General features: G+C 37.9%; 2 protein-coding genes across 2 annotated transcripts; both read left to right on the forward strand.

The window, feature by feature from the left end:
- On the forward strand, positions 907-5,692 carry LOC109228477 (RPM1-interacting protein 4-like). Its single transcript, XM_019393577.1, has 4 exons — positions 907-1,076; positions 3,381-3,959; positions 4,928-5,110; positions 5,316-5,692. The coding sequence occupies exons 1-4, from the start codon at positions 1,071-1,073 to the stop codon at positions 5,334-5,336; spliced, it is 789 nt and encodes a 262-aa protein (XP_019249122.1). The 5' UTR covers positions 907-1,070; the 3' UTR covers positions 5,337-5,692.
- On the forward strand, positions 7,538-9,959 carry LOC109228486 (cell division control protein 45 homolog). The gene has a single exon (XM_019393590.1). It carries the CDS (start codon positions 7,974-7,976, stop codon positions 9,759-9,761), a length of 1,788 nt encoding a protein of 595 aa, XP_019249135.1. The 5' UTR covers positions 7,538-7,973; the 3' UTR covers positions 9,762-9,959.

Consider the following 26,527-nt stretch of genomic DNA (forward strand, 5'->3'; position numbering starts at 1 on the left):
TTGGTGGCTAAGTCACTCTCTTCCTATAATTAGAGAGTTCTATTCCATTGTAATTCATCCCAAATCAATAAGAATTCTCTCTCCCTACTTTTCTCTGCAATATTCTTCCTCTTCTTTTATTGTTCATAACATAAAAATACAAGGTACGTTTTGATGTTTGTCTGAACGGCCAAGTATGCGGAATAGGTTGGTCAATGATATAGGATGAGACTTTTTTGTTTCTCGGTGGAAATTAGGATAAAAACTTATTAGCACGCGATGTTTATATAGTTCAATATTACTAATTAATATATATATTTTCATCTTAATTTATGACTTACTAATAAGAAATAATTTAATTTGATGTAAAAAGGGATAAGTTAAAAAATTTAAAGAGATTGCAGCTAGTCGAAATTGAACCAATGACCTCATAATGGTGTTGAACCCCCTTGACCATTAAGCCATACTTTTGAGCTGTGTGAAATATATATATATATATATATATATATATATATATATATATATATGTATATAAAAACCAGATTTTGCCTTATTTACACAATGTAATTTTTCGGCGAAGGGGTTCGGGTGAACACCCTTGCGCCCCTAAATCCGCCCCTGGTGGGGGATATTGATTACTACTTAATATAGTTTGATGTAAATAGGGATGGAGCTAAGTTTAATTTTTTTATTTCTTTTAGGTAAGTTTAATTTCTTACGAAATTATTGTATGGGATATTTCGAAAAAGCGACAAGTGTTTCTTAGCTTCAGAAACTATTGTGTCGCTAGTAGTAGGTTAAAGCTTTATTTTTGTTAAACGGAAAAGCCAATGGAAAAATAAAGCTTGTATATTGCGTTAATTACTGCATGGGGGTAATAGTTAAGAGGGAAGACTACGTGAGAGAGAGAGAGAGACGAATAGTCAACCATTACCGGTGGCGCCGGTCAATGGTTGATGAACCTCTCTTTCATTATTTACTTCGCCTGTCTTGCACCTATTCTTCACTCCTCGCACTTCTCTTTCTCTCTCTTGCTGTCTCCTTGAGGAAAACTTTTGCAGGTTTTCTGATCAAAAGCTTGGTCAACAACAATGGCAGTACGTTTTTTTATTTAATTTTCTGTCTTCTCCTTTTCTGATTTTGGTCAAGTTTTCACTTTATTTTTTTTGTTTTCCCTGATTTTGTTGCTTGTTCCGATAGTTAGTCTAACCCCTTTCCCACAGCATTCTATTGGAAGTAGTCCAAAAATTCTTTGACGGAGAAAATGGTGATGCTCTTTAACTGATAGTCTAGCACTCTAGCTTTCCCTAATCCCCTTAATATATTCTTTAGCTTATGTTTGTGTCTTTTATTAATACACAATTTGCTGTATATGGGTACTCACAACTCATGTTACCTTCTTTAACCCCAACTATACAGCCCTCCTTTCCCTAGTTTTATGCTCCCTCGGGGCCAGAAAGGCCAGGCTTTGAAAATAGTTACTCTACCCTACGTCAAAGCAAGAGTTTGCTTCCTTTCCGTAGCAGGATCAGAATTGAGTTACATCTCTGTTCTCTAACTTATCTCAAATATTATTTGTCTCAACAAATTAAATTTATTCCATAAAATTTTTTTATTATATGAAAACAAGAAATACTTATTTTCTAATTCCTTTAGATTCACCCTTACAGTTCTAGTTAGTGAAATGTTAACTGAGACAGTTAATAAAGATAAATGATATTTTGGACAAATACTCTTATTATTAAGACTATTTAATATGGTAAATACTTACCCACACCGGGTGTTTACACCAAACTATATTAACTCACTATGGTTAATTAATTTAATTAGATGAGAATGTAAGTAATTTACCATGGTTAAATGATTGAAGTCCATATGCAAGACACATGTCATATATCTATTGGTTCGGTGTAAATACCCGGTGCGGGTAAGTTATCCTTTTTAAAAGATGTGCTAAAGATTTAAATTATATAAGATAAAATGGAACAGATGGTGTGAATACCCGGTGCGGGTAAGTTATCCTTTTTAAAAGATGTGCTAAAGATTTAAATTATATAAGATAAAATGGAACAGATGGAGTACCTTGGCGGTTGTAAATAAGTTGAGGTTTAAGCCATAGTAAATCCTGTATTTAATGTGCACTTATGTTGATTGGTATGGTAGGTTATATTTCACGTCGGAGGATTAAGGGAGTAGGCCATGGTTTTAATTTACTTACTTTATTTAGCAAGGGCCCGTTTGTGCTTCTTGTTTCCTTGTGTGATGTCAAATTATTAAATAGATATAGCTCCCAATATTGCTCACGCACATTTGTATTCATTCATCTCTGTGTATGCATTTGTACTCATTCTATGCCGTGTTTTGTTTTTTTGCTGATCTTTGTTCAATGATTTTGACAGTCAAGTTTGAGTTCAACTTTGTAAAGTGCCTAGTAAACTAAGTAATCAATTGCTAAATACACTAAGGTAGGAATTGATGCTAAGAGTTATTTATATAATTGGTAGAAATTGAAAGGAGCATACCATGAAATAAGCTTCCAAACATAAAAGGTCAAAAACAAATATGCTTTAAGTTTCACCTGATAGAAATAGATTTACATGCATACACAATATACTGAGCAAACTTAGTTAATGTGGCTGTGTTGTTTCCAGATCAAGAATTTGAGATTCTTTGTTGATATTGAGTCCCTAGTTAGTTTAATGACCTTTTGTCTCTATGGTGAAAACACTAATCTTTCTCCCCATTGCTATTTCTGTTCTAAGTTAAATAACCTGATCATAGAAATGATGTGGCTATATATCATACCCAATAGCAGCCTTCTCCTTTCATAAATTTCAAGCTGTAGTTCCTTCTATATGTCTAAGCCCAATGATGGGGACCAATACCTGTAGATTTTGCACAGTTATTTGCTTTTATGTTCCCTTTATTTGTCAGTATTTCATTTCAATTTGGTCTGCAATCTGTGGTTGAGTCTTACTTCTTTCGGATTCTTTTGTCCACTGATCTTCTTGAGGGTCTTTATTTTAGGGAATATACCCAGAATTTCTGAATTGGCTTCTCAGCAATGTCACCTGTTACTTATAACAATTCATCAAATGATGATCGTCTGCGCATTTGTTTAGATTCAACGCATGATTTGTTTCAAGAAGTATTTTAGCCTTATCGAATTATCATATGTGAATTTACATGTTAGCGAGGATCCTTGTGCTACACTTATTTCTTGTCCTCTTCTATGAATTCCAAATCTCATGTTTTAAGGAGCTGTAATTTTTTGAAGAGTTGCGTTCGACATTCTTGTCTTTCTGAATAAATAAAAACTGCATCTTGTCACTGTCTGTGATCACTGGCGGAAAATTGCAACCAAACACTTCGTTAATGTTTTCCTTTACTTGTTTCAACAGCGTCCAAATGTTCCGAAGTTTGGCAATTGGGAAAATGATGATAACACGCCCTATACTGTGTATTTTGAAAAAGCAAGGCAAACCCGTGGTACTGGAAAGATCATAAACCCCAATGATCCTGAAGAGAATCCAGATATGTTTCCCAATCTTACTCCCCCACCTCCAGCACCTTCTCGCGCTAGGCCTAAAGCACAAACAGAGGAACCAATTGGGCACGAGGGAGCAGCGGCTAAGCAAACAAGGGAACACAGACTGAGTAAAGAAGATGGTGATTTTCGGCAGTATGCTAATTCTCCAGCTCGTAACGAGAACACGGGACGAAGAGCTTCCAATGAGCATCAACGTGGTCGTGGACCAAGTTCTGGTCGAACTGGCAGACAAAGTGCGGGATCTGAACATAGCTTTGATAAATCACCACTGCACCCACATTATCAGGCAAAGGTTAATGCGGGAAGAGGTGTTGCATCTCCTGCTTGGGAAGGAAAGAATAATTCATATGATAGTAGCCATGGTACTCCTGGAAGATCATTTGAAAGTGCTCATGCTACTCCTGGGAGGTCCAAAATTAAGCAAGAAAGTGTATGTTTTCACCCTATTCTTTTTCATCTTGCTATATTAGAGTTTCATATTGCATTACTTGTTTATTCTTTGCTGCAACACCCCCCACCCCCACCTTTTTCATTCCTAGTGTGGCTTAGACTAGTAGAAGGCGTGAGAATACTAGACCACTGCTCAATGCTGGATAATCCACGTTCATCGGAAGACTGGGAAATGGGTCGAATAAACTCCCCTAGGGCCGGAAAAATAACAGGCGAAACTTTACTTAGATATGGCTTTGATTGGTATTTTTTTTTCCTTAGACATTGAAAAGGAAGGCGCCACGGCTCCACCCAAAGAGCCTTGCTCTGTCATTTATAAAACAGAAAAAGGCTAAGTAGTGAAAGAGCCTTCTCTAGTAGCAGCACTATCCTTAGTATAACTCTAGCTTCCAGCCTATACAAAAGTGGTCTGTCTGTCTGGCATTTTCTCACGTAGAGGACTGCTTATACATCGGCTCTCTCTTGTTGGGTAATTCGCCAAGGCGAAAGCAGCTCTAAAGCCGCACCATAATCTGGACATTGTAGGAAATTTACTCGGTGCTTCTATAATGTCAGCTTATAATCTTTTATGTTCTATCTCTTAGATGACACGTAGCCAAATTGATTTAACGACGACGTATATGTCTTTTACCTTGTATATATCCCTTTGATAACATATGGCCATTCAGCTAGAAAATAAATACTCCAACTTGAAGGTTGCATTTCACTTTTAAGGTCAAACTGCATTACTTTTGCTGTTTTAGAGGTATAATGATCCACACAAAAGTATCATCGTTCTTAAGTTTATTTTACTGGTTTCAAGTAGCATAGAAATTTATGCAACTATAATTCACAAGCTGTTGAGACTGACCTCAAACAGTCTGACATGACTTGAATTCGGATTATAGGAGTACTAATTTGTGCTTCCAATTGATACAAATTAATTTAAGTTGGTACCCTTCCTCGCAGCCTGATAGAGGAGCCGCAGTTCCAAGATTTGGGGAATGGGATGAGAATGATCCTCAATCTGCTGATAACTACACTCACATTTTTAACAAGGTTCGGGAGGAAAGACAATTGGGTACTGGAAATCCGTCAGGGGCACCAAGTAGAACATCTTACAACCCACAAAGGGAAGAAGAAAAGCGGATGGTAAAACACTTCCCCTCCATTGTCATGATCGATTCGTTTAAGAGGCAGATCTAGTACAGATTCCGTGGGTTCAATTGAACCTATCGTTTTTGACTCAAACTATGTATAAATATGAAAAAATATATTTAATTATACTTGTTCTGAATCTACTGACTTTAGATCCTGAATTCACTCTGGTTCTTATCTTCTTGTCTGTATTCTGCAGAAGTGCTGCTTTCCCTGGTAAAGAAAGGGGGGACCTTGATTTTTTTTCTGAAGATGTGAAGCTGCGACGGATATGTAAATAGCTCAACAAATTACTTGTGCAATGTATTAATTCATCTGCTTTACATGCTTCTTGTGGTGATAATATGAGATATATGCAGTTCCTTTTATTGTATTTTCTGCAGTTGTATTGTCTACTTGTAGTTTTTAATAGTGTAATTTTATTTTTCTGTAACAAACAGTGCTTGCAGATTCTTTTATGCACCATTGAGTGCTTTCTCTATTTTTTGTGTGTGAAGTTTAGTGTTACAAAGACAGCTCTTCTGCTTAGTTATTTGACTGTAATATATTTTTTTTGAGATTACTGCATTTCAAATACAATAATCACAATATTGTGTTAATATGTTCCTTAATAAAATTTATACATTTATAAAGTGCATACAAAACTGCAAAAGTATTACTACTTAAAAATCACAATGCTTAAGAATAAGTATGTTTAATAACTTGTCAAATAGTAATACTCAGTGGCGTATGTAGTGTTATACTAAAAGGTTCATCTGAACCTAATGTTTTCGATGTGCAGTATAAATTCATGCTAAATTGTAACGCATAGTCGGTCTAAACTCATAACTTTAAAAATATAATATGTTTAATACTAAGAACCTTAAAGGTTAAACTCATAGAGTTCAAATCATTGAACAATACACACTTTCATACCTAATTAATGGATTCAAGACACATGTTTTTTTATACACACTCTTCCCTTAACTATTGTCAAGTGATATGTATTGTTATTTATATTTAAAATGCTAATGCTATTAAATTATTTGATTTGATATGAACATCGAATGCAGATAAATATTTATGAAGGTTCCTTCCTCAAATTTCAAACTTTGAGTTAACATGAGACATTTTTTTAATCTATGTGGGGAAGAAGTTTCCTTTATGTAAACCAAGATTACCGTTTCTTCTTTTTCGTGTAACCACTTTACATTCTTCTTTTATTGAGTCGTATATGTACCTCTAACATTCCATTCCACTTTTAAAACTTTTTACCTTAATTCATTTATAATGATAGTGTCGAAATCAATATGCGCACATATACTATTTCAATGAGTATCTTTTACATACTATCAATACAAATGCTGGATGACTCCATCAATAAAAATAATTCACCTAATTTTGTATCTTCTGAGATTTAAACTTTTATTCTCAAGGTTGACAACGTAACTTCTTAACCATTAGGCAAACTCGTTGAAGACTTCCCTAACAAATCATTCAGCTTCTTGCACTATTTTTAAGTGTAAGATAGGAGTAGTTGTTTAGATATTAATTAGTTTGATAGAATTAAGTTCATAATATGGTAAAACAAGAAATTATAGTTTTTATTATAATAAAGAAGAACACCTGTACTTTGAAATCGATAGTCAACACAACAAATTGAACGAGTAAAGTTTAAATTGGAAAACACTTTTGATAGTTGGAGACTTGGCTAGTGTTTGGCCATAGATTTCCAAATTTATTATGAGAAATTTGATTTGGGTTAAGTTTGGTTTGAAGATGAAAACGTGTTTGGACATCAGTTTTCAACACATATTTCCCAAATTTATTTTGGAAAAACATGAAACATGACTTATACCCACAAGTTCTAAAGACTATCACAAATACCTAATAGTACCATTATCAATAACATTCATTATATTATCGCAAACCATAGTCCTGAACATAAATAAATTTGGTACAAAATTATCATTTTTATAATGAACTACATGATAAACTATCAGATGACCGAGAAGACGAAGCAACATTGTTACAAAATAATAAATGGTGGGCTCTTTTATAAAATACAAAAGTTTGGGGCAATTTTTTAAAAATGTAATAGTGATATTTTGATCCAAAACCAGCTATTGGGATTTGGGATTTTTCCAAAATGTAGGCAAAATCTATGACCAAATATGTGTTTGTCAAATAAAGCCCAAATTTATTTTGGCAAAATCTATAGCCAAACTGGTCCTTGGAGTTATATTTAGATATGAATTTTCACTTAGAAGGAAATCTACTGGACAAGTATGCACTATAAGAAAACTTTAGGGAGGTATATGCAATTAGCCCAAAAGAAAAAGATAGAAACAACAAAAGTAAAAGACAGTCACATGAGTTTAGCATTTGGTGACTGGTAAGTCAAACTTTTAGCGAAAAAACTCAAATTTTCCGCCAAAATTTGGCGGTCGTTCAAAATTCGAAATTCATATGAAAAAAGCAATAATAGTACAGTATATGCCAATTTCAGGATTTCAATTTCTCTCTCCCTCCTCCTCCGCTTTCTCTCCTCCCTCTCTCTCTCTGCTCCTATCCCGCTGACCATTAATGGCAATACCATAGCAGCACTGAATATCAGTTTCAGGTATTTCTTCCAAACCCTAATTCACTCTTCAATTCAATAATAGATCCGTTATCTTTTCTATTTTTTCTTTTCATTTCCTTTCACCGAAGGTGCAAAACCACCTGTCTTAAATCCCATCTGCTCTAATACAGTCCACAGAAAATAAGTCAAAATATTCCAGATCTGATAAATTTTGTTTCATGCGTTGTAAGCTGCGGCGTGGGCTAAAATTTTGTCTATTATTGAAATTTTTCTTAAGAAGTAGCTGATAGAGTTATGGTGAGAGAACAAAGTATTGAATCATTTTATACCAAATTGCGGGATTCAGCTCTTGCTTCAGCTTCCACGTCGCCGCTGCTAGTTTTCCCCTCAACATCTGATGTTGATTCGCTCTGTGCTCTCAAGATAATAGGACATGTCCTTGAATCTGATTCTGTTAGATATGCTTGTTATCCCGTTTCAAGTTTTAGAGAGATTCATAAGTACACTGGGGATAATCTAGGGTCAGCTGCTGACGAGCCTATTACAATTTTGCTGATTAATTGGGGGTGTCAAAGGGATCTTAAGAAGGTTCTAGAAATTGGTCCCTTAGCACGTGTTTTCGTAGTGGATAGTCATAGACCTATACACTTGCATAATTTGAGTGACCAGAATGACAGGGTTATTGTCCTATATACTAAGGATGATGAGGACCAGGCTGATTTAGCGTATGATTTTGATGTTTCTGCTTTGGCAAATGCTAGTGATTTGAATAGTGATGATGAGTTTGAAGAGGAGTCGGATAGCGAAGATGAAAATGATAGTGAGAGTGAGGAGGAAGATGGAGGTGGGATGAGGAAGAAGAGGAAGGTTTCTCAGGAAAACGAGAGTGACCATGTTAAGCTTTTTGGGAAATTAAAGAGGGATTACTATTATACGGGTACCTTCCATGGGAAGCCATCCGGTTGCTTGATGTATGAACTGTCCCATTTTTTGAGAAAGAACACGAATGCATTGCTTTGGTTGGCCTGTGTAGCTTTAACTGATCAGTTTGTTCATGAGAGATTAACTGATGAGCGATATCAAGCTGGGGTAATGGAGCTAGAACAGCATATCAATAGCTCAGGCAATTTAGACTCTATTACCTCAGTAACTCTCAAGGATGGAACGAAGGTCACGGCACCAAATTCTTCGAGGATTGCATATGAGTATGAACCAAGGTTGATGTTGTTACAAGAGTGGAACTTGTTTGATTCAATGCTGTGTTCGTCCTACATCGCAACTAAATTGAAGACATGGAGTGACAATGGGATTAAGAAGATGCAGCTTCTTTTAGCTCGAATGGGTTTTGCACGTGAGGAATGCAAACAAAAGTTTCAGTACATGAGCATTGAAATCAAGAGGAGAATGAAGGACATGTTTGAACAATATCTGCCGGAGTTTGGGCTCACTGATTTCTACTACAGAGGTTTCTTGTTGCTTCATGGGTATAGTTCAAAAGTTTCAGCAGCGGATGTGGTGTATGGGGTTACTGCGCTTCTAGAGTCATCTGTAGAGTCAGATGGCTCATGTGCATCCAGGCAGTTTGGGGAGGCGTATGATGCGTTGTCCTTGACAAAGCTTGAGAAGTTGGAAGCTGGAATGCGACAAGCTATCAAGGTTCAAAGGGCAATTCTTAGACAAGGGAGTGCAGCAATAACCAAGAAAGGTTCTATAAGAAGTGGGAGTAAATTTAGGTGGGTGAAGCTTGAAGACTCGGCAGATGCAAAGCTCCTGTGTCACCCTCAGGCTTTAACTAAATTTGGTTACTTTTTGATGGATGCTCTACGTGAGAAAGGAGCAAGGATGAAACCATTGATCTGTGTTTGCTACACTCAGGAACGAAGCAAAGTGTTGATTGTAGCAATATGTGGGAAGCCACGACTTGGTGCAGTCCAAGGAAATGCGTTTGGGCTTGCGTTCAGTAGTTCGGCTGAAGAGACAGGGGCTGAGTTCTTCCATGAACTGTTTGAATCATCATGGATAGTTTTGGATGCAGTTGCTGTCAATTCGTTCATGATCAGGCTAACAGAGAAACTTTTGTGATGAGGTTTACTTGAACATCCTTTCTTTTTACCATTTAACTGTAATTCTGTCCTTGATAGATGTTTTTGTTCACTGTGAGCAAACTCCCTTCCGTTGTACTCATCTAAAATAATTCGTTAGTTATGAATTTAGTTTACATGTATAACCAAGTTGGCTGCTTCTCTTCATTGTTTGTTACAACACTTATTTTCACTTGTATTTAGTTTGATGATGTAGAAGCTACTATCATTTAACATTATGCTTCTAACTCTCTTTGTATCCTTGCTGTATGGTCTTCTCACTATTAGATAGTGTACTTGCATAGTAAGTAATTTTCATGTATTTTAAAATGAAAAGCTTAGATTTCCTTGGAATCTTTAGATATTTTTATTATGTAATGCATCTTCCTGATTTTGTCATTCAATTTATTGTTTGACCTGATATTTTTGGGTGAATGAACCACTTACATTTACTTGGGCCTTTACTTCAGCATACTGCCAGTAGATGTGTGAGATTGTTGTCTTGAAATTCTTAATCCTTGTAATTCAGTCCAACTTTTAATGCAAAAGGTAGTACTAAGAAGAAGCTATTCCCCTCTCAATTTGGATGGCCTAGCTTGACTAGTAAAGATTAAGCCAATAAAATTTTCAAGAAGCTACTTTTGAGTTGAATAAAAGTAATAGTTGAAATGTATGAATGAAAAGAGTTTAAAAGATGATATAGGGGAAAAAACCCAGAAATAGTCCCTTAAGTTCTGGCCATTACTCGAAGCCATTCCTGTACTTCACATGGATTGTAAATAGTCCTTCAAGTATTCAAAGCTTAGTACACTTTGATCCTTGTGAACGTCCATTAAAAACTACTTGATCTATCACTGCAAGGGTCACCTTAGCTTTATCTCTGGAGCCTAACTTCCTTGGAGGCATCAGCACCTTAGGAGACATTTTCTCTCTGATCCTTCGGAGAGTGTTTTCAAAGAATTCAGCACATTGTGATCTCTGGATGCCAAAGCTTCTTGAGTCCTGCTGAGCCTTGCCTTTAGAGTTTAGAGGCTACTTTCTTCATAGCCTGCTCATTTTTACTTTTCACTTCAGAGGCTTCATTTGCCTTTATCTTCCTCTTATTCCTTTTCTTAAATTTCTTGGTTGTCTGCTTTGTACTTCCTTCCAGTTTCTCTTCTTATCCCCCTCCCCACTCCCTCCATTTCTTTCTCCATTTCCTTCATATTCATCTTCTTCCACTGTGTCTCCTAGGATATCTTTGTATCTCCACTGTTACCAATGGCATCCTTTTCATTTCTTTCACTATCACTGTTTCCATCTTCTCCTGTCATTGCATCTGTTTGATTATATTTGTTTTTTGTTAAGAATACTCTCCATTCTGCTTTTCAATTTCGGCTCTTTTCTTCTTATTCTGTTGTACTGCACTTTCATTGTCTCTGAAAATTTGTGATCAGACATTGCATTTTTACCTCCGTTTCAACAAGTCTGCTCTTAACCTCTAGTTCTGGAGATAACTGTAGTTATGTTAACATTGTTTGTTATCGTTGGTGCCATTTGTTTTTGGACAGCTTCAGCAGCATTGTCATCTTTGGAAACTGATTTATCAGTTAAAGCCTTGACCTTTCTTTTTGCGTGCAGATACAGTGTCACCAACTCTACAGCTTCGAATCAAAGCCTGTTAAAACTGAAAACATTGCAAGTATATAATGTCTGTTAGATATAAATGGTAATGTTGGGTAAGGACAAAATATGCACCAATTTTAAATAGTTGAAGGAATAATACTGCTCCATATAGTTTCAGGAAAATAAATAAGCAAGAGAGAGATGGCAATTGGCAAACACTGGTTAGATTTTGAATTCTCTCCCTTAATCTTGATTTTTCCTGAAGAATAAATCACACCACGTTTTTATCCTTGTTCAACTGTTAAGTGAGCTCAAGTATAAAGTCTGTTGTGTTTTTTTTTCTCCCGATTTTTATGTGCTCTTTTTCAACTTCATCAAATACTACCCAAACGCCTGTTCAAGGCATGAGAACAATTTCTCTTTTTACAGTGTAGCAAGAAATTCAACAAAGAAACTTTAGTAGCGGAAATAAGAATTCCTAATTTCAGTCAATTAATAATATTTAAGGAAATAAAGAATGTGTCTCGTAGGGGCGGAGCTAGCCCTTCGCTTACGGGTTCGGTCGAACCTAGTAGCTTTTGTCCAAACTTTATATTTGTCTTGTGAAATTCATAGAATATGTACGTATTATCTATCTCTCTCTCTCTCTCTCTCTCTCTCTCTCTATATATATATATATATATATATATATATATATTAAAGCAAGAAAGTTTGCATTGTGGTTAAGCCAAGTGGCAAGCTAATATAAAGCCACTTGGTAATTTAGGACAATATTTGTTATAGTATTTAATTTAAATTGAAAAGTAGGATATTTTTTTAATTTAAATAGAAAGATAGTAAATAAGATTCTTTTGAATCTGAATGGGAAGAAAGTTAAATTTGAATTGATTGATTAATTTATTAGGAAAGCTAATCAACACATAAATGTTTCAATTCAAACGAGAGGCTCACCGAGTGAGGCGAATTGTTCTAAATAATGAGAAAGAGTTTTTTGAAATTTGAGTTCACAGCAAAAACAATAGAAACAAAAACGTGTTTGTTACTAGAAATAAGACTAAAAAATCAAGGTTCGAACCCATAATCATAATTACCGAGTTGTTGGATCAAAACTTAGCTTTCGTAATGTGATCAATAGTGTTCACTTCTCCGTGTGCCCTAAGACGTTAATTCAATAAATTTAAGTATAACAAATATGAAATTAAGATTTATATTATATTAGTAGTGATAATAAAAGAGAGAAAATATAAATTGAAGCATCAACTTGTATGGTGATAAATAAAGGAAAATTTGCTTTGGTAATAGAGCATTTTCTTCACCAATCAGTAAACTCAAAAGATATAATATATATATATATATATATATATATTAAAGGAATAATTTGCATTGTGGCTAAGCTAAGTGGGTAGTGGCACGCTACTATAAAATTATTTGACAATTTAGGATAATATTTGTAATAATATTTAATTTAATTTAAAATTAAAAGATAATTTTTTTTAATTTAAATAGAAAGATAATAAATAAGATTATTTTGAATCTGAATGGAAAGAAAGAAAATTAGTCTTATAATTGTAACGACACGACCGGTTGTTTTGAGCTCTAGCGCGCCGTTCAGCGGTTTGAAGCCCTGAGTAACTTCACTTCATATATTATGACTTGCACGCATGGTCGGAATTGAATTCCGAGAAGTTCGGAGTTGATTTGGAAAGAGAATTCTCATTTCCGAAGCTTAAAGTTGAAAGAATTGACTAAGATTGGATTTTTGAGTAAACGACCTCGGAATCGGGATTCGAAGGTTCCAGCAGGTTCGTATGACGATTTCGGACTTGGGCATATGTCCGGATCGGGTGTTGGAAGATCCGGGAATGTTTCGGCACCTATTGTGGAAGTTAGCATTTTTGGAGGAATTTCATAAGTTTGGGTTGAAGTGCATTTCAGTGTTATCAATGTCCGTTTGGGATTCCGAGTCTAGTAATAGCTCCGTATGGTGATTTTTGGTATTGGTAGCGTGATCGGAAGTGAATTCGGAGGTCCGTGAGTTATTTTGGAGTCATTTGGCTAAAGATAGAGATTTGAAGGTTTTTGAGGAGTTTGACCGGAAGTGGAATTTTTGATATCGGGGTCGGATTCCGATTCCGGAAGTTGGAGTAGGTCTGTAATGTCGAATATGACTGGTGTGCAAAATTTGAGGTCAATCGAATGTGATTGGATAGGTTTCGACATCGAATGGTGAAGTTTGAATTTCTCAAGTTCATCAAGTTTGATTTGGGGTGTGATTTGTGATTTTAGCGTTGTTTGACGTGATTTGAGGCCTCGAGCAAGTCTGTAATGTGTGTTGGGACTGATTGGTATGATTGAATGGGGTCCCGGGGATCTCGGGTGGATTCCGGATGATTAACGGACTTAAAGGATGAGCTGAAGGGGGGTCTGGTTGCTGGTGTAACCGCTCTTGCGGAGGCTTCACCGCAGAAGCGGCCCCGCAGAAGCGCGGAAAAGAACCGCAGAAGTGGCTAGAAGTGAAGGGGTCAGGGGCCGCAGGTGCGAAGGATTTTTCGCACCTGCGAGATCGCAGATGCGGTCGAGGCGGCGCAGAAGCGGACTGGGGCAGCTGGGGGTTTCCCGCAGAAGCGGAATTTTAACCGCACCTGCGGAACCGCAGAAGCGGTCTAGTGACCGCAGGTGCGAAGGTCGCTGGGCAGAAGAGGATTTTATAAAAACGGAGATTTGGTTCATTTCCTCCCATTTTTCTCTTGTTTGGGAGATTTTTGGAGAGATTCAAGAGAGGGATTTCATCATCAAACATGGGGTAAGTTAATTCCACCCCTTGTGAGTTAACTACCTTGATTATATACGGATTTGAGCATGAAAATGGGTAGAATCTTGGGGTTAGAGGGAAACCTAGAAAATTCGTATTTTTGGATTTTGACCACGATTTTGGGCATGAAATTGAGAGTAAATTATATATTTGAGTTCGTGAGGTTATGGGTAAACTTTATCTTCGAAAAATTTCGGAATTCGGGCACGTGGGCCCGAGGGCAATTTTGTCAACTTTTTTGATCGGGGTTAGGAATTGTAATGAATTGGATTATTATGAGTAGTTGGTCATATATTAATGGATTTGCATAATTGTTGGCTAGTTTTGGAGAGTTGTGCATCAATTTGAGTCCTCGGAAGGGCGTGGAATGCCGGTTATGGAACTTCGGAGCAAGGTAAGTCTCCTTTCTAACCTTGTAAGAGGGAATTGTCCCCATAGGTGAGTTAATTGGTTATGTGCTCCTATTTGTGGGGGCTACGAACGCACGAGGTGACGAGAGTCCGCGCGTAGCTACTATTATGCTTAAGTCCGGGTAGTCTAGGACCAAAAAGCATATTTTACTTGTAATATTTGAAATTTTTTTGTCAAATTGAAATGCTTAAAACATATTGAAATGTATAAAAGAATTTATAAAAACTAGACATTCGTTTCTTGACTTTTAAAAAGAGAATTTTCCTTTTATTGGATGATTGATTCCCTGATGGTTTCTTGATTGCTGTTTGGAGTGTTTATTTAAATTTGACCGCGTCACATGTATGATTCGCGAGCGGGGTAATAGATGCATCTATGGTTCACGCCATTCGACCATCTGGCAGTGTACAGTTTAAATATTGTTGGATCGGGCCGTACGTCCTCGGCATGATTTGCGCATGCTTGTATTGCTTGCCTTGTAATTTACTGAAGTTGATATTGCTTCTTCCCGTCTTGAGAATATATGTATAAATGATGAAAAAGGAAATTGGAAATTTTCATATAAAAGAAAGAATTGTTTACTTGCTTCGCTCTATTGAATTACATTCATGTTTATATAAACCCTCGACTTGTTATATTATTGATGTATCATCATTGGACCACTAGTAAGTGTCGAAGTCGACCTCTCGCCTCTATTTCTTCGAGATTAGGTGGGATACTTACTGAGTACATGTTATTTTCATACTCATGCTACACTTGTTGTGCATTTATGTTGCACGGGCACCTGCATCTCTAGCGGCCTAGTGGACGTAGCAGCTGTGAGCACGTGATTTTTGCCCTATATGAATTACTCCCATAATTTCAAACAAAATAATTTCTTTTCATTATTTGCAATTTTGTGGATTTTGTGACATTTTATGTTAATTGTTTGCATTTTGTTTGTGCATTTTAATTAATAAAAAATACAAAAATACTTGGCATTTGCATTTAAGGTTTAATTTTACATTTTAGGTTTAATTAGTAATTAAGTTACTTTAAAAAAATAAAGAAAATAACAAAAATGGTTCTTTAGCATTTCTGCTTTTAATTTGTCTTAGTTTGCTTTTCAATTAGGAATTAGTTTATTTGGAAATCAATTAGTATAATTTTAGAGTTAATTTGGGTCTTTTACGTTTAATCTTGCATTTAATCAGAAAAATATATATATAAAAAAAAGAGGGGAAAAGAAAGAAAGGAAAACCAACAAAAGAATTTTCATTAATTGAATTGAAAATGCAAGAAAAGGCATCAGACTACCAAAAATCAAGCCCAATCTCGCCCTGAAACCGGACCAAAATGCACAGCCCAATTGTATTACCCAGTCCGGTCCAGCAAATGACCAAAACGACGTCGTTTCTGTAGAACAAATCTGAGCCGTCTAAGTTCTTCTGATCGAACGGTCAGGAACTGATTTCCCCATGGTATAAATATGTCCTAACGCTACCCTACCCCCTCAGACCCCCCTTACCCTCTCATCTCTCTCATCTCTCATCAGAGACTCGTAACGCCGCCTCCCTCCGCCCTACACCGCCGCCGGAAATCGCCTCACGGCGGAAGCCGGTCTCCAAATAACCCCAAATGTAACCTCATGCTCCTCTCCTCCTCCTCTTTTCATATTCATGTCCAGTTTCCCTAAAAAATTACCCGAACTCCTCGAATGTCCAAAACACTAAACGCCGTCTCCACCGCCCACGGCGGCGCCACCCCCAAACCTTACCGGATTAACATCAGGTCCCCTCCTCACTTCTCTCGTTCCGAATCCATCATCAGTAGCCTTCACATCATCCCAAATCTTCTCCAATTTCAAATCGAAGAAGCGGCAGAACCCTAGAATTCAAATTCTTTGATCTCTGCGCATCCTTTTGAGGCTTCGAGTCGAAATCCATTCTTGGTTCAAACCTAGGTGAGTTTCTCCTCTTTCCTTGTTATTTGAAATTCACTGATTTTTAAAGAAAAGGTCTTCTGATTAATTCATGTTTCATTGGTATTATTTGTTTGGCAGTGATTATTGTTCTCAATCTTGAGTTAGTTTGTTTTAGGGTTCTGTGTTGATTTGAATCCCATGGTTGGTAATTGCTTTCGTCACAGCTTGACTAGTTTCGTTCATATTCTTAGATATAAGTAGCTTCATTTTGTTATTTGATTTTTGTTCAGTGTAATTTCGTGTTTGAATTGCTGAACTTAGTTGGATTTAATTTCCATGTTCTGATTAGTTGGTATGAATGGTTAGTTCAATTTTAGGATTTATTTAGATTTAGCTGAACCTTTAGTCCCTGTTGAGTACTTAACCGTGGTTATTTGACCAAGGTAAGAGGGATGGGGTTAATTGAGATAAGACTAGTAATTTCAAATTGAGTTCAGGGATAGTTTGGGTATTTAAAATTGGGCAGAAATGCTGTAGGTTACGCTAGAACACCCTAGACTCTTCTAGAACAGGGCCTTAGTTAATAATTATCAGAGTATTAGGGGGATAATATAGAGCGATCACACTATAGGATATTGATAAGATGAAAATAAAGAAGAGAAAGAGAGGTAATATATCGAAATCTAGAAGCTTCCCCTTGATTTTCTGCCTATAAAAGGCACCCCCCCCCCCTTACTTCTTATAATTGAACAAGTTTAGATATAATAGACTTTCCAGCAATAACTAATTTCCCCAAACCTTCTACATAGCTTATGCTCATTTGAATTTCAAATAACCAAAGGAGTTTCAAAAATTTGAACTCTTATAGCTCAAATTTTCTCTTAGATCTTAATTCCTTCAAAAAAACACAAAAACAAAGGAAAAATACAGCAAAAAACTCAACAAAAAATACTGTTACATTGCATCTCTTTCTTAGATTAAGTGTAAATTCAGATGTCATTTTGAGTTCCAGTGTTCCTGAATCGATTTCGAGTTATATTGAGTACATTCAAGCTGTTTTTTGGGTGATTCCTTGTCTGGAGTTGGTCCTGGTTTAATTGATTTGCTGCTGTGAATTGGACTGTTTTTTGCTCCTGCTGGTTGATTGAACTGTTGCTGATCCTTTTTTTCCTTTCTATTTCATTGTAATTCAGGTACACACTCTCGAATCGCCTTGATGTAGCTTTGAATGGGATTGAAATGAAAAAGTGTTCATCAGATCTATACCTGTTTGATTTTACCTGTGTTTATAATTAAATAGATGTTAGTTAATTGTGTAGTTATTAGTTTGTATTAACAGAGAACAATAGACTATGGACTGTATAATTAGGACTATTTCTAATTGTTTTGGATTTTTGGATGGACTGTATAATTAGGACTGCTTTTAAATTGTTTGGATTATTTTAGACCTCAGAACAATGAGATACGATGTTCAGTGATGGTGGATTTATATTGTTCAATTTGATAGCTTAAGTTTACGTGTTTTAATCAGGAAGTAGGGCCAATATGTAACTCATAATCATAATTCATATGAGATCAGCCTGTTGTCTAGAATTAGATCATAAACCTGGGTTTCAGCATATTGATTCACAAAAACGGAATATAATCATGTTTCATCTGTGATGTTTAGCTTACATTTTTGTCTTTGAAAATGCGAGATATATGTTCACTCGAGAATGAATTTGAGTGTTAAACAGGCAAGATGAAGGGTTAACAAACAATTAGAGTCGATTGTCGCTTTATCAGTTGTTAAGCCGATCCCTGGCCCTGAACAACATAGAATCCGTTTGAACCCTTGTTTCTGGACTAAAATGTAAGGCTTAGATAGCTGTTATTGGTTTCATAATGATCAACCTACTAAGCTTGTTGAATTTGGTGTTTCAATATAGTTAATAATCATGCTGGGTTAATGATCAATTCTTGTATTGGTTCATACTAATTAGTAGCTTAATAAATATTCGAAGCTGTCTTAAATGATTAAGGGCCCAAACAGTCTTGGTTAAAGCCTTGATTTCCTCCTCTTTGTGACTGGGACCAAATTAGGAAATTAATTGTTGAAGGCCTTTGATCTAATTTAATAAATTTATAAGACAAAAAACAACCAGTTTTTGAGCCTTTACAAATTAGGTAGCGGATTTAAATTAGAGGTCTTCCTCTTGTTTAAGTTCGGACTCGAATTCGGGGCTCGAATGATATAACATTAATTAACTAGACCCTTTTGGAGACAAATTCAACAGAAAATAATAGTTTTGCTTTAGGTTGGCCTTTAAATAATAAAACGAGGAGCCGCGCCAAACAAAATGCATAAATTGCGGGGCCCTCTTTAAATGCTTTATTAAAATACTTAGAATTCGAGACGTGCCATTTAGCGAATTTTCATGGCCTCCCGCAAAGTTAATAATGCGCTAGTCGCTTTAGGCGCGTCCTTTAATAATTTTACCTTCCTAAACTCGGGTGTGCATTTCATGTGACCCAAATCCAAATCCCAAAACGTTGAATAAAATGTGTTGAGGATCCGAGTGCATTTCATGTGACGTAATCTGAAGATATGTTTCAAACGAATTTCAACATTCTTTAATAATTGAATAAAAGCAGTTAAAAGCTAAACTTTGCACATAGGTTCAAAATGTATTAAAATCAGATAATTAAGCCGAATATAGCAGTTGAGCGACCGTGCTAGAACCACGGAACTCGGGAGTGCCTAACCCCTTCTCCTGGGTTAACAGAATTCCTTACCCGGATTTCTGGTTCACGACTGTAAAACAGAGTCAAACCTTTTCCTCAATTCGGGATTCAAACCGGTGACTTGGGACACCAAAAATCTCCCAAGTGGAGACTCTGAATCTCTTAATAGACGAATCCCGTTTCGATTGTCCTTTAATTGGAAAAACTTCCTTTATTATACCCTTCACGGGGTGTAGTAGTAAGAAAAATGAGGTGTGACAGCTCTGGGGACTCTGCTGGGGATAAGAACCCAGAACTTTTGGTTCGGGGTTCAGAATTCGAGCTCAGTTAAATTGTTATATTTGGCTTTATCTGATTTTGTACATGTTTGGGCTTAATGTGCTAAATGCTTTACCGCTTTGATATTTGGTGAATTGTATATATAAACTGTTACGAATCCCTTCCTCTCTCTGAGTCTTCTACATCATAGAGAAGGGTGCACTTCGTGTAGCTTCTCTTCTGTTTGGAGTTTTTCCCCAATTAGAACGAGGTTTGGATAAGTTGCTAAGCCGGCGGAGCTTCTGTATCCCTGGTATGCTGCCTCCCCCTCGGCTCGAGTTGTCCGCTCGGGTAAGCCAGGTCTAGACCAATAAACCTAGGGTTTAAACCTAGAAGAACAAAACCTCATGCCGGATCCCTAGTAGGAACGTTTGTTTGCATCATGTGCATTTGACTTAGGGGACTCAACACAGGGGTTGGGTCCGTCTAGGACAGGTGACCTGAATGAAAAAACCATCCTGATGCATCTTACGTGCTACTTGTGCATTCATTTGCTTTGGATTTGCATGTTGATCGGCTTGTATATAATGAGAGAAAATTGAGAAAAATAGCGGTGTTAGGGCTAAGTGAAGGTAACCACTTGTTTGGAAAAAAACGATGCCCAAATAGTACCGAAATGCTGCCGGATTTTTGAAAAAATAAAAAATAGAATATTTGAAAAGAAATGAAATGATCTTTTAACAAATATTTGGTTTTGAAAAATTTGACCGAACTACGCTGGTTTGATTCTCACCGGATGTGAGATACGTAGGCAACCCTCATCGGGTCCAACCTCCCCTTTTGCAAAAAATAGCCAAAAATACCAAAACATTAATTCTTGTCAAAATAAGTCGAGTGATGCCATCCTTGTTTAAAATAAGCCGAATGTCCCCAAAAGGACGCCGGAAGGCTGTTTTTGCAAGAACGGCCACCCTGAGTCATTTTTAAATGGTTTGCGGGCACAGCCTTAAATCTCCCTCCCGGAAGTGCTGAATGGCCGTATTTGCAAAAACGAGTCTTTGTTTTCTTAAATGAAAATTTTGAAAAATAGTTGCTTTTTCTTTTAAGTCAAAATGAGTCATTTAAATAGCCACATTTTTCCTTTTAGGTTAAAATAAGTCATTAAATTCCTTTAAATAAATGTGCAGGATGAGTACAGTTGACATTGAAACCTTCTCAGTCCTGAGTGAGATCCCTTTGAAGCTTCACATGTGGTGGAACGACTTAGGAAAAGGTAGCAGGAAACAGTGGTAAATATTCTGGGTGGCCTCGTCGGACTGTTGAACATTAAGCCAAGAACGGATATTATTGAAGCATTGGTACCTTTTTGGGACCCAACTCGTAACGTATTCCGGTTCTCGGACTTCGAGCTTACACCCACACTAGAGGAGATGGCGGGATATGCGGGTCTTAACGGAAACCTCAGGGGTCGATANCAAGAACAGCCACCCTGAGTCATTTTTAAATGGTTTGCGGGCACAGCCTTAAAATCTCCCTCCCGGAAGTGCTGAAAGGCCGTATCTGCAGAACCGAGTCTTTGTTTTCTTAAATGAAATTTTTGAAAAATAGTCGCTTTTTCTTTTAAGTCAAAATGAGTCATTAAATAGCCATTTTTTTTAAATAGCCACATTTTTCCTTTTAGGATGAAATAAGTCATTAAATTCCTTTAAATAAATGTGCAGGATGACTACAGTTGACATTGAAACCTTCTCAGTCCTGAGTGAGATCCCTTTGAAGCTCCACATGTGGTGGAATGACTTAGGAAAAGGTAGCAGGGAAACAGTGGTAAAGATTCTTGGTGGTCTCGTTGGATTGTTGAGCACTAAACCAAGGACGGACATTGTTGAAGCACTAATACCTTTCTGGGACCCAACCCGTAACGTATTCCGGTTCTCGGACTTCGAGCATACATCCACACTAGAGGAGATTGCGGGATATGCGGGTCTCAACGGGAACCTTAGGAGCAGATACCCATTGGCACCGAGACCAGTCACCCTCCATAGATTCTTGGACCTGTTGAGCATTAGTCGGGACATTCAAGATACGCATCTAGCAGAAGGGTGTTGCACGCTTCATTTCCTATACCACCGATATGGCAACCCGCGAGGTTTCGAGGAGCCTAACACCGGTTTGACACACGCCGGGAACAAAGATAAATGGGAGGCCCGGCGGGGATTGGCGTTCATGGTAGCCTTTTTGGGAGTTATAATCTGTCCTCGAAAAGACGGCCACATAGACATTGGCCTTGTAGGAATGTTGGATGTTGCTATAAAGAAGTCTAACAGCACGGTAGTTCCCCTGATTGTGGCAGAAATGTATCGAGCTTTGACCTTATGCCGAGAGGGTGTAAAATTCTTTCAGGGTTGTAATCTGTTGTTACAGTTATGGATACAGGAGCACCTTTGTCATCGCACGGGGTATATGAACTATGGTTTAACCGGGCTGAGTTGTATCGAGGAGTTTGGAACCCGGGTAACAGGTATTGAGTTCCCCGAGGGCACCGAGGCTTGGTTGTCATGCTTGAGATCTTTGACTGCGGATAAAGTTGAATGGGCTTTCGGGTGGCTTCCCGCTACCGAGGTTGTGTACACATCGGCAGAAGTACCTTATATTCTTTTGATGGGCATTCGAAGCATCCAACCCTACGCTCCTTACCGCGTTCTGAGGCAACTAGGAAGATTCCAAACTGTTCACAATGATGAAGACCTGAGCGGACAAATCATTGAGTTAGGTCCAAAAGCTGCATTTCCGGAAGGAAAAATCCGACAAATATGGAATGAGTGCAGGTACCTTGAGTCTAAGACTATAGTACAGGATTGGGCTAAAGGCGAAGTAGACCCTAAATACTTGACCTGGTTCGGCAAAAGGTTTCAGATTCCCGAGAGACCCGCCAAAAGGCCACATGTACAACAATTCACTGACGGAGCCCAGGTACAATGGGATTGGCTAGCTAAGGAAAAGGAATACCGGGCCAGGATAGGGGCGCTGGAGCAGCAAGTCCGAGATCTTCAATTTGAAAAGAGTGTGCAAGCTGCGGCTGGCGAATGTGACAAAAAGAAATTGACTCAAGAGAATGAGGTTCTTAAAGAGCAAATCCGACAAATGAAAATAGCTGCTAAAAATCGAGAAAGAAGTCGGTCCGATGAGAGATTGATAAATGGGCTGAAAAAGCAGGTCTTAGAGGGCCAAGATGAGTTGGAGAAATCTGAGGGGAATATGGCAAAACTCCGGGCACAATGGGCAAAGAAGATAGAGGAAAGAGCCCAATTTGTGCAACAAATAAAAAGAAATTATGAGGGAACCATTGCTAATCTGAAAAGAAAGATGAACACCCTTGAAGATAAGGCAGCCCGGCAGGACAAAGAATTTCAGGATGAAAGGGAACAGTGCTATAGGCTAATGGCCGATATGGAGAAAGAAATAAAGATGTTGCAAGACCATCATTTCCACGACTCCCAGGTGTTAGAGGCTCACAACCAGCAGATAAGAAGACTACTCCAGGAAAAAGGCCAGATCAGGGAAAGGATTAGAGGCATTGCAGATTATATTGCCATGAAATGTCAAGCCAGCGAAAGAATGGGTCGTACCACTTTCTTTGCTACAGTGATGATATTTGTTCGTCAGGTTATGAATGATTTGAAGCGGATACAAAGGGGTCTTGCACGCAGGCCCGCGGCGATGCCGAATGATGCCCCGCGGGCCTCAGGATTTGAAGCTTTGATGTATTCCTAGTTATCGAGTCTGTATTTCGCTATTTTGAGTTTGTTTTGTAATTTTCCTTTTTAAGAAAAACAAATAGTCTAGTATCTTTGTAATCAGAGTTTTATTAATGAAAAAGTGAAAATCTCAAAAATTATTTCCTTATTTTTGCGTTTATTTGCAAGAACTACGCTTGGTCTGATTCATGCGGGGTCATGATACGTAGGCAATCTCCATAGGATTTGACCGTAACCAAAAAAAAAAGGCAAACAAGAGAAAATAAAAAGAGAGCAAGAGAAAAGGAAAGAAAAGAGCGGAAGAACAATTTTGAGGAAAGGAGAGAATAGGAACAAGAAAAACCAAGGCAAGAGGAAAAGAAGGAAAAAGAAAAAAAAAGGGAAAATAAGAGAGAAAAGCAAAAGAAAAGAGGGAAAGTCAAGAAACAAACAATGGAAAAACAAGAGGGAAGAATGAGAGAAAAGGCATGGCAAATACAGAAAAGGAAAGCCGGGATGACGCATGTAACCAAGCAAAGGCATAATAGAAATGGTTAACTGCTTAGGTGCATTCATTCCCAAATGTGCGGTTTCCTATCTATTAATGCTCTAACCGCTAACAAAGTTGTTGTTGATGATGAGTCCAGGCAGGTGGTTAGTTGACTGGCATTCTGGCAACTCACTCCTACAACACCCGGTCAAAAAAAATAAGTTGATCATGGCCAACCAGGAACTTGACGCGAGTGTTATCGATCCTTCGAGAGAGGTGGAAGAGTTGGATGTTAATGTGATGAAAGAAGAGATGTATAAACTGAAACAACAAATGGCCAAGATGTATCAAGCATGGGCAAAAAAAAAGGCGCCTGATATCAACCAGAATCCATTGTCGGCCCATCATGAGACAAATATGATCGAGATAGTGCAAAAGGGAGGGGAGCCTAAGAAGCCTTCACAGACCGTCATGATGATTCGGTCCAGTGAGGTCGGGCCGGTTGAAAAGTCAACAAGTGGGAAATCAGTGATCAGGTTGGGCGGGACAGACAGTGAGCTATCTGCGGTAGTCAAGAAAGGGTCCTCAAGTGAGGTTGCAACGAAACAAGAAAGGGCAAAAGTGGTTGTGCCAGGAGTGTCGAACAAGTCTGTCGTGATTGTGGAGGGTGCCCACACAGATCCCGTCATTGTCAAGCTAGGGGCAGTGAAGCATCCGGTGTCAGCAGTTCCAAAGCATGTGGTTGTCTTTGATGAGGAGTTGATTTGAAAGGGTCCAAAGTCTATTTGATGAAGTGAACACGGTAGAAATTCGGGAAGGTTCTGGTAACGAAGAAGTGCATTTTGTCAGGCCTAAGGTGAAGATCAACAATTGGGAAGCTACTCTTCTTCCTACTCGGAGGGAGTTTTGGTAGTGGTTTTGATTTTCTTTTAGTTGTCTGGATTATTCCAGGGTTGTGATTCAGGTTCTACGTTCCGTCCATTTGAACGTGTTAAACCTTGTAATCTTCAATTTCAGTGAAATGCAATTTCCCTTCTTCTTCATTCTTGATAGTTTCATTTTTGTTTTTCTTTTCTTTCTTGTACAGTTCTTTCTATGCTGGTCTTAATGACATGACATGCACGAGAAATCTTCGGCCCAGTCTTAAAAGCCGGTCTAATTCTGAAGTAATGATACAAGAAATTGAGTGTGATGATGAATTGGAACATGACGATGAGGAGTGGGTCAAAACCGGCCTGGAGCAATTGAGTCTGATTGATGAAAAGAGATTGGCAGCAGTATGTCATGGCCAATTGTACCAACAGAGAATGGCGAGAGCATATAACAAGAAAGTGCGTCCACGGAAGTTCGAAGTAGGACAGTTAGTGTTGAGACGTATCTTGCCTCATCAGGCTGAAGCAAAAGGAAAGTTCGCCCCAAACTGGCAGGGGCCATTCATCGTGACGAGAGTGTTGTCCAATGGTGCTTTGTATTCAACAGATGTAGGAGGCAAATGTGCGGATATGATTATCAAGTCTGATACAATCAAGATGTTACAAATGTTTTTCTTGGTTTGTTTAATTGTAATATTTGTACTTGGCATGTTTTGAAGATTGGAAAGGACGAAGGCATTTTGTTCTGCTATCCAAACACTTTATCTTTTGTTACCCCTTTGAGCCTTATTTGTTTTCTTTCATACCCCTCTTTCGGAATCAGTAGTAAAGATCAGAAACACAAGCGTGAAAGATAAGTAAAAGGAAAGAGAGGGAAAACAGTGAAAAGGGAGAGAGAAGAAAAATGAAAAAAAAGAAAAGAAATGAAAAAAAAAGCAAAGAAAAGAAAAGAAAAGGAAAAATAAAAGAAAAAGAAAAAGAAAAGAAAAGAAAAGGAAAACAAGAAAAGAGAGAAAATGGAAGAAGAGAAAATCACAGCAACAAAGTAATTTCTATGTCCTGAACTACGTTTGACTTGATTCCGAAAGGATACGTAGGCAGCCTCTCTCTGAGGTTCAGTCACACCAAAATAAAAATCCAAAAGTCCCCAAGAAAGAAACTGGGGCAGAAGTTGTAGTTGTTGTAAGAAATCTGATTCCGAAAGTTGTAATTTTGAACCCATTTGAATTGTTTTGAGCCCTTGATACCCTTTCTTTCTAACCCTATCCAAAAGCCCACATTACGGTCCAAAGAAAGACCTTCCGATCAGTCTTCAAGAAATGCCAAGTCAAGCGGGTCAAGGTAATTCATGTCAGGGGCAACACTCTGGTTCAAGCAGGAAAAATCCAAAATGAGAGAGTCTTATTGGTGAAGACCCTCACGGGCACCGTTAGGCGACGGGAGCTGAGAGAAATAAAATGAGAGAGTCTTATTGGTGAAAATCCTCACGGGCACCGTAAGGCGACGCGAGCTGAGAGAAATGAAAAATGAGAGAGTTTTATTAGTGAAAACCCTTACGGGCACCATAAGGCGAAAGAGAGTTGAGAGAAATCAAATGAGATAGGTCTGTGGGTGAAATCAAATGAGATACATAATCAGGAGCCCGCCTGGAGAACAGAGGCATCTATTTCAAGTTTTAGCAATCAGGAGCCCGCCTGGAGAACAGAAGCATTAATTTCAAGTTTTAGCAATCAGGAGCCCGCCTGGAGAACAGAGGCATTTATTTCAAGTTTTAGCAATCAGGAGCCCGCCTGGAGAACAGAGGCATCTATTTCAAGATTTAGCAATCAGGAGCCCGCCTGGAGAACAGAGGCATTTATTTCAAGTTTTAGCAATCAGGAGCCCGCCTGGAGAACAGAGGCATTTATTTCAAGTTTTAGCAATCAGGAGCTCGCCTGGAGAACAGAGGCATTTCTTTC

The sequence above is a fragment of the Nicotiana attenuata genome, chromosome 1 (genome assembly GCF_001879085.1).
Source record: "Nicotiana attenuata strain UT chromosome 1, NIATTr2, whole genome shotgun sequence".
NCBI lineage: Eukaryota > Viridiplantae > Streptophyta > Magnoliopsida > Solanales > Solanaceae > Nicotiana > Nicotiana attenuata.

Coding starts and splice junctions, on each gene's coding strand:
- LOC109228477 (XM_019393577.1), top strand. Junction 3,960..4,927: donor CCAAAATTAAGCAAGAAAGT/GTATGTTTTCAC, acceptor CCTTCCTCGCAG/CCTGATAGAGGAGCCGCAGT. Junction 5,111..5,315: donor GGGAAGAAGAAAAGCGGATG/GTAAAACACTTC, acceptor TGTATTCTGCAG/AAGTGCTGCTTTCCCTGGTA.
- LOC109228486 (XM_019393590.1), top strand. CDS start 7,974: ATGGTGAGAGAACAAAGTATTGAATCATTTTATACCAAATTGCGGGAT.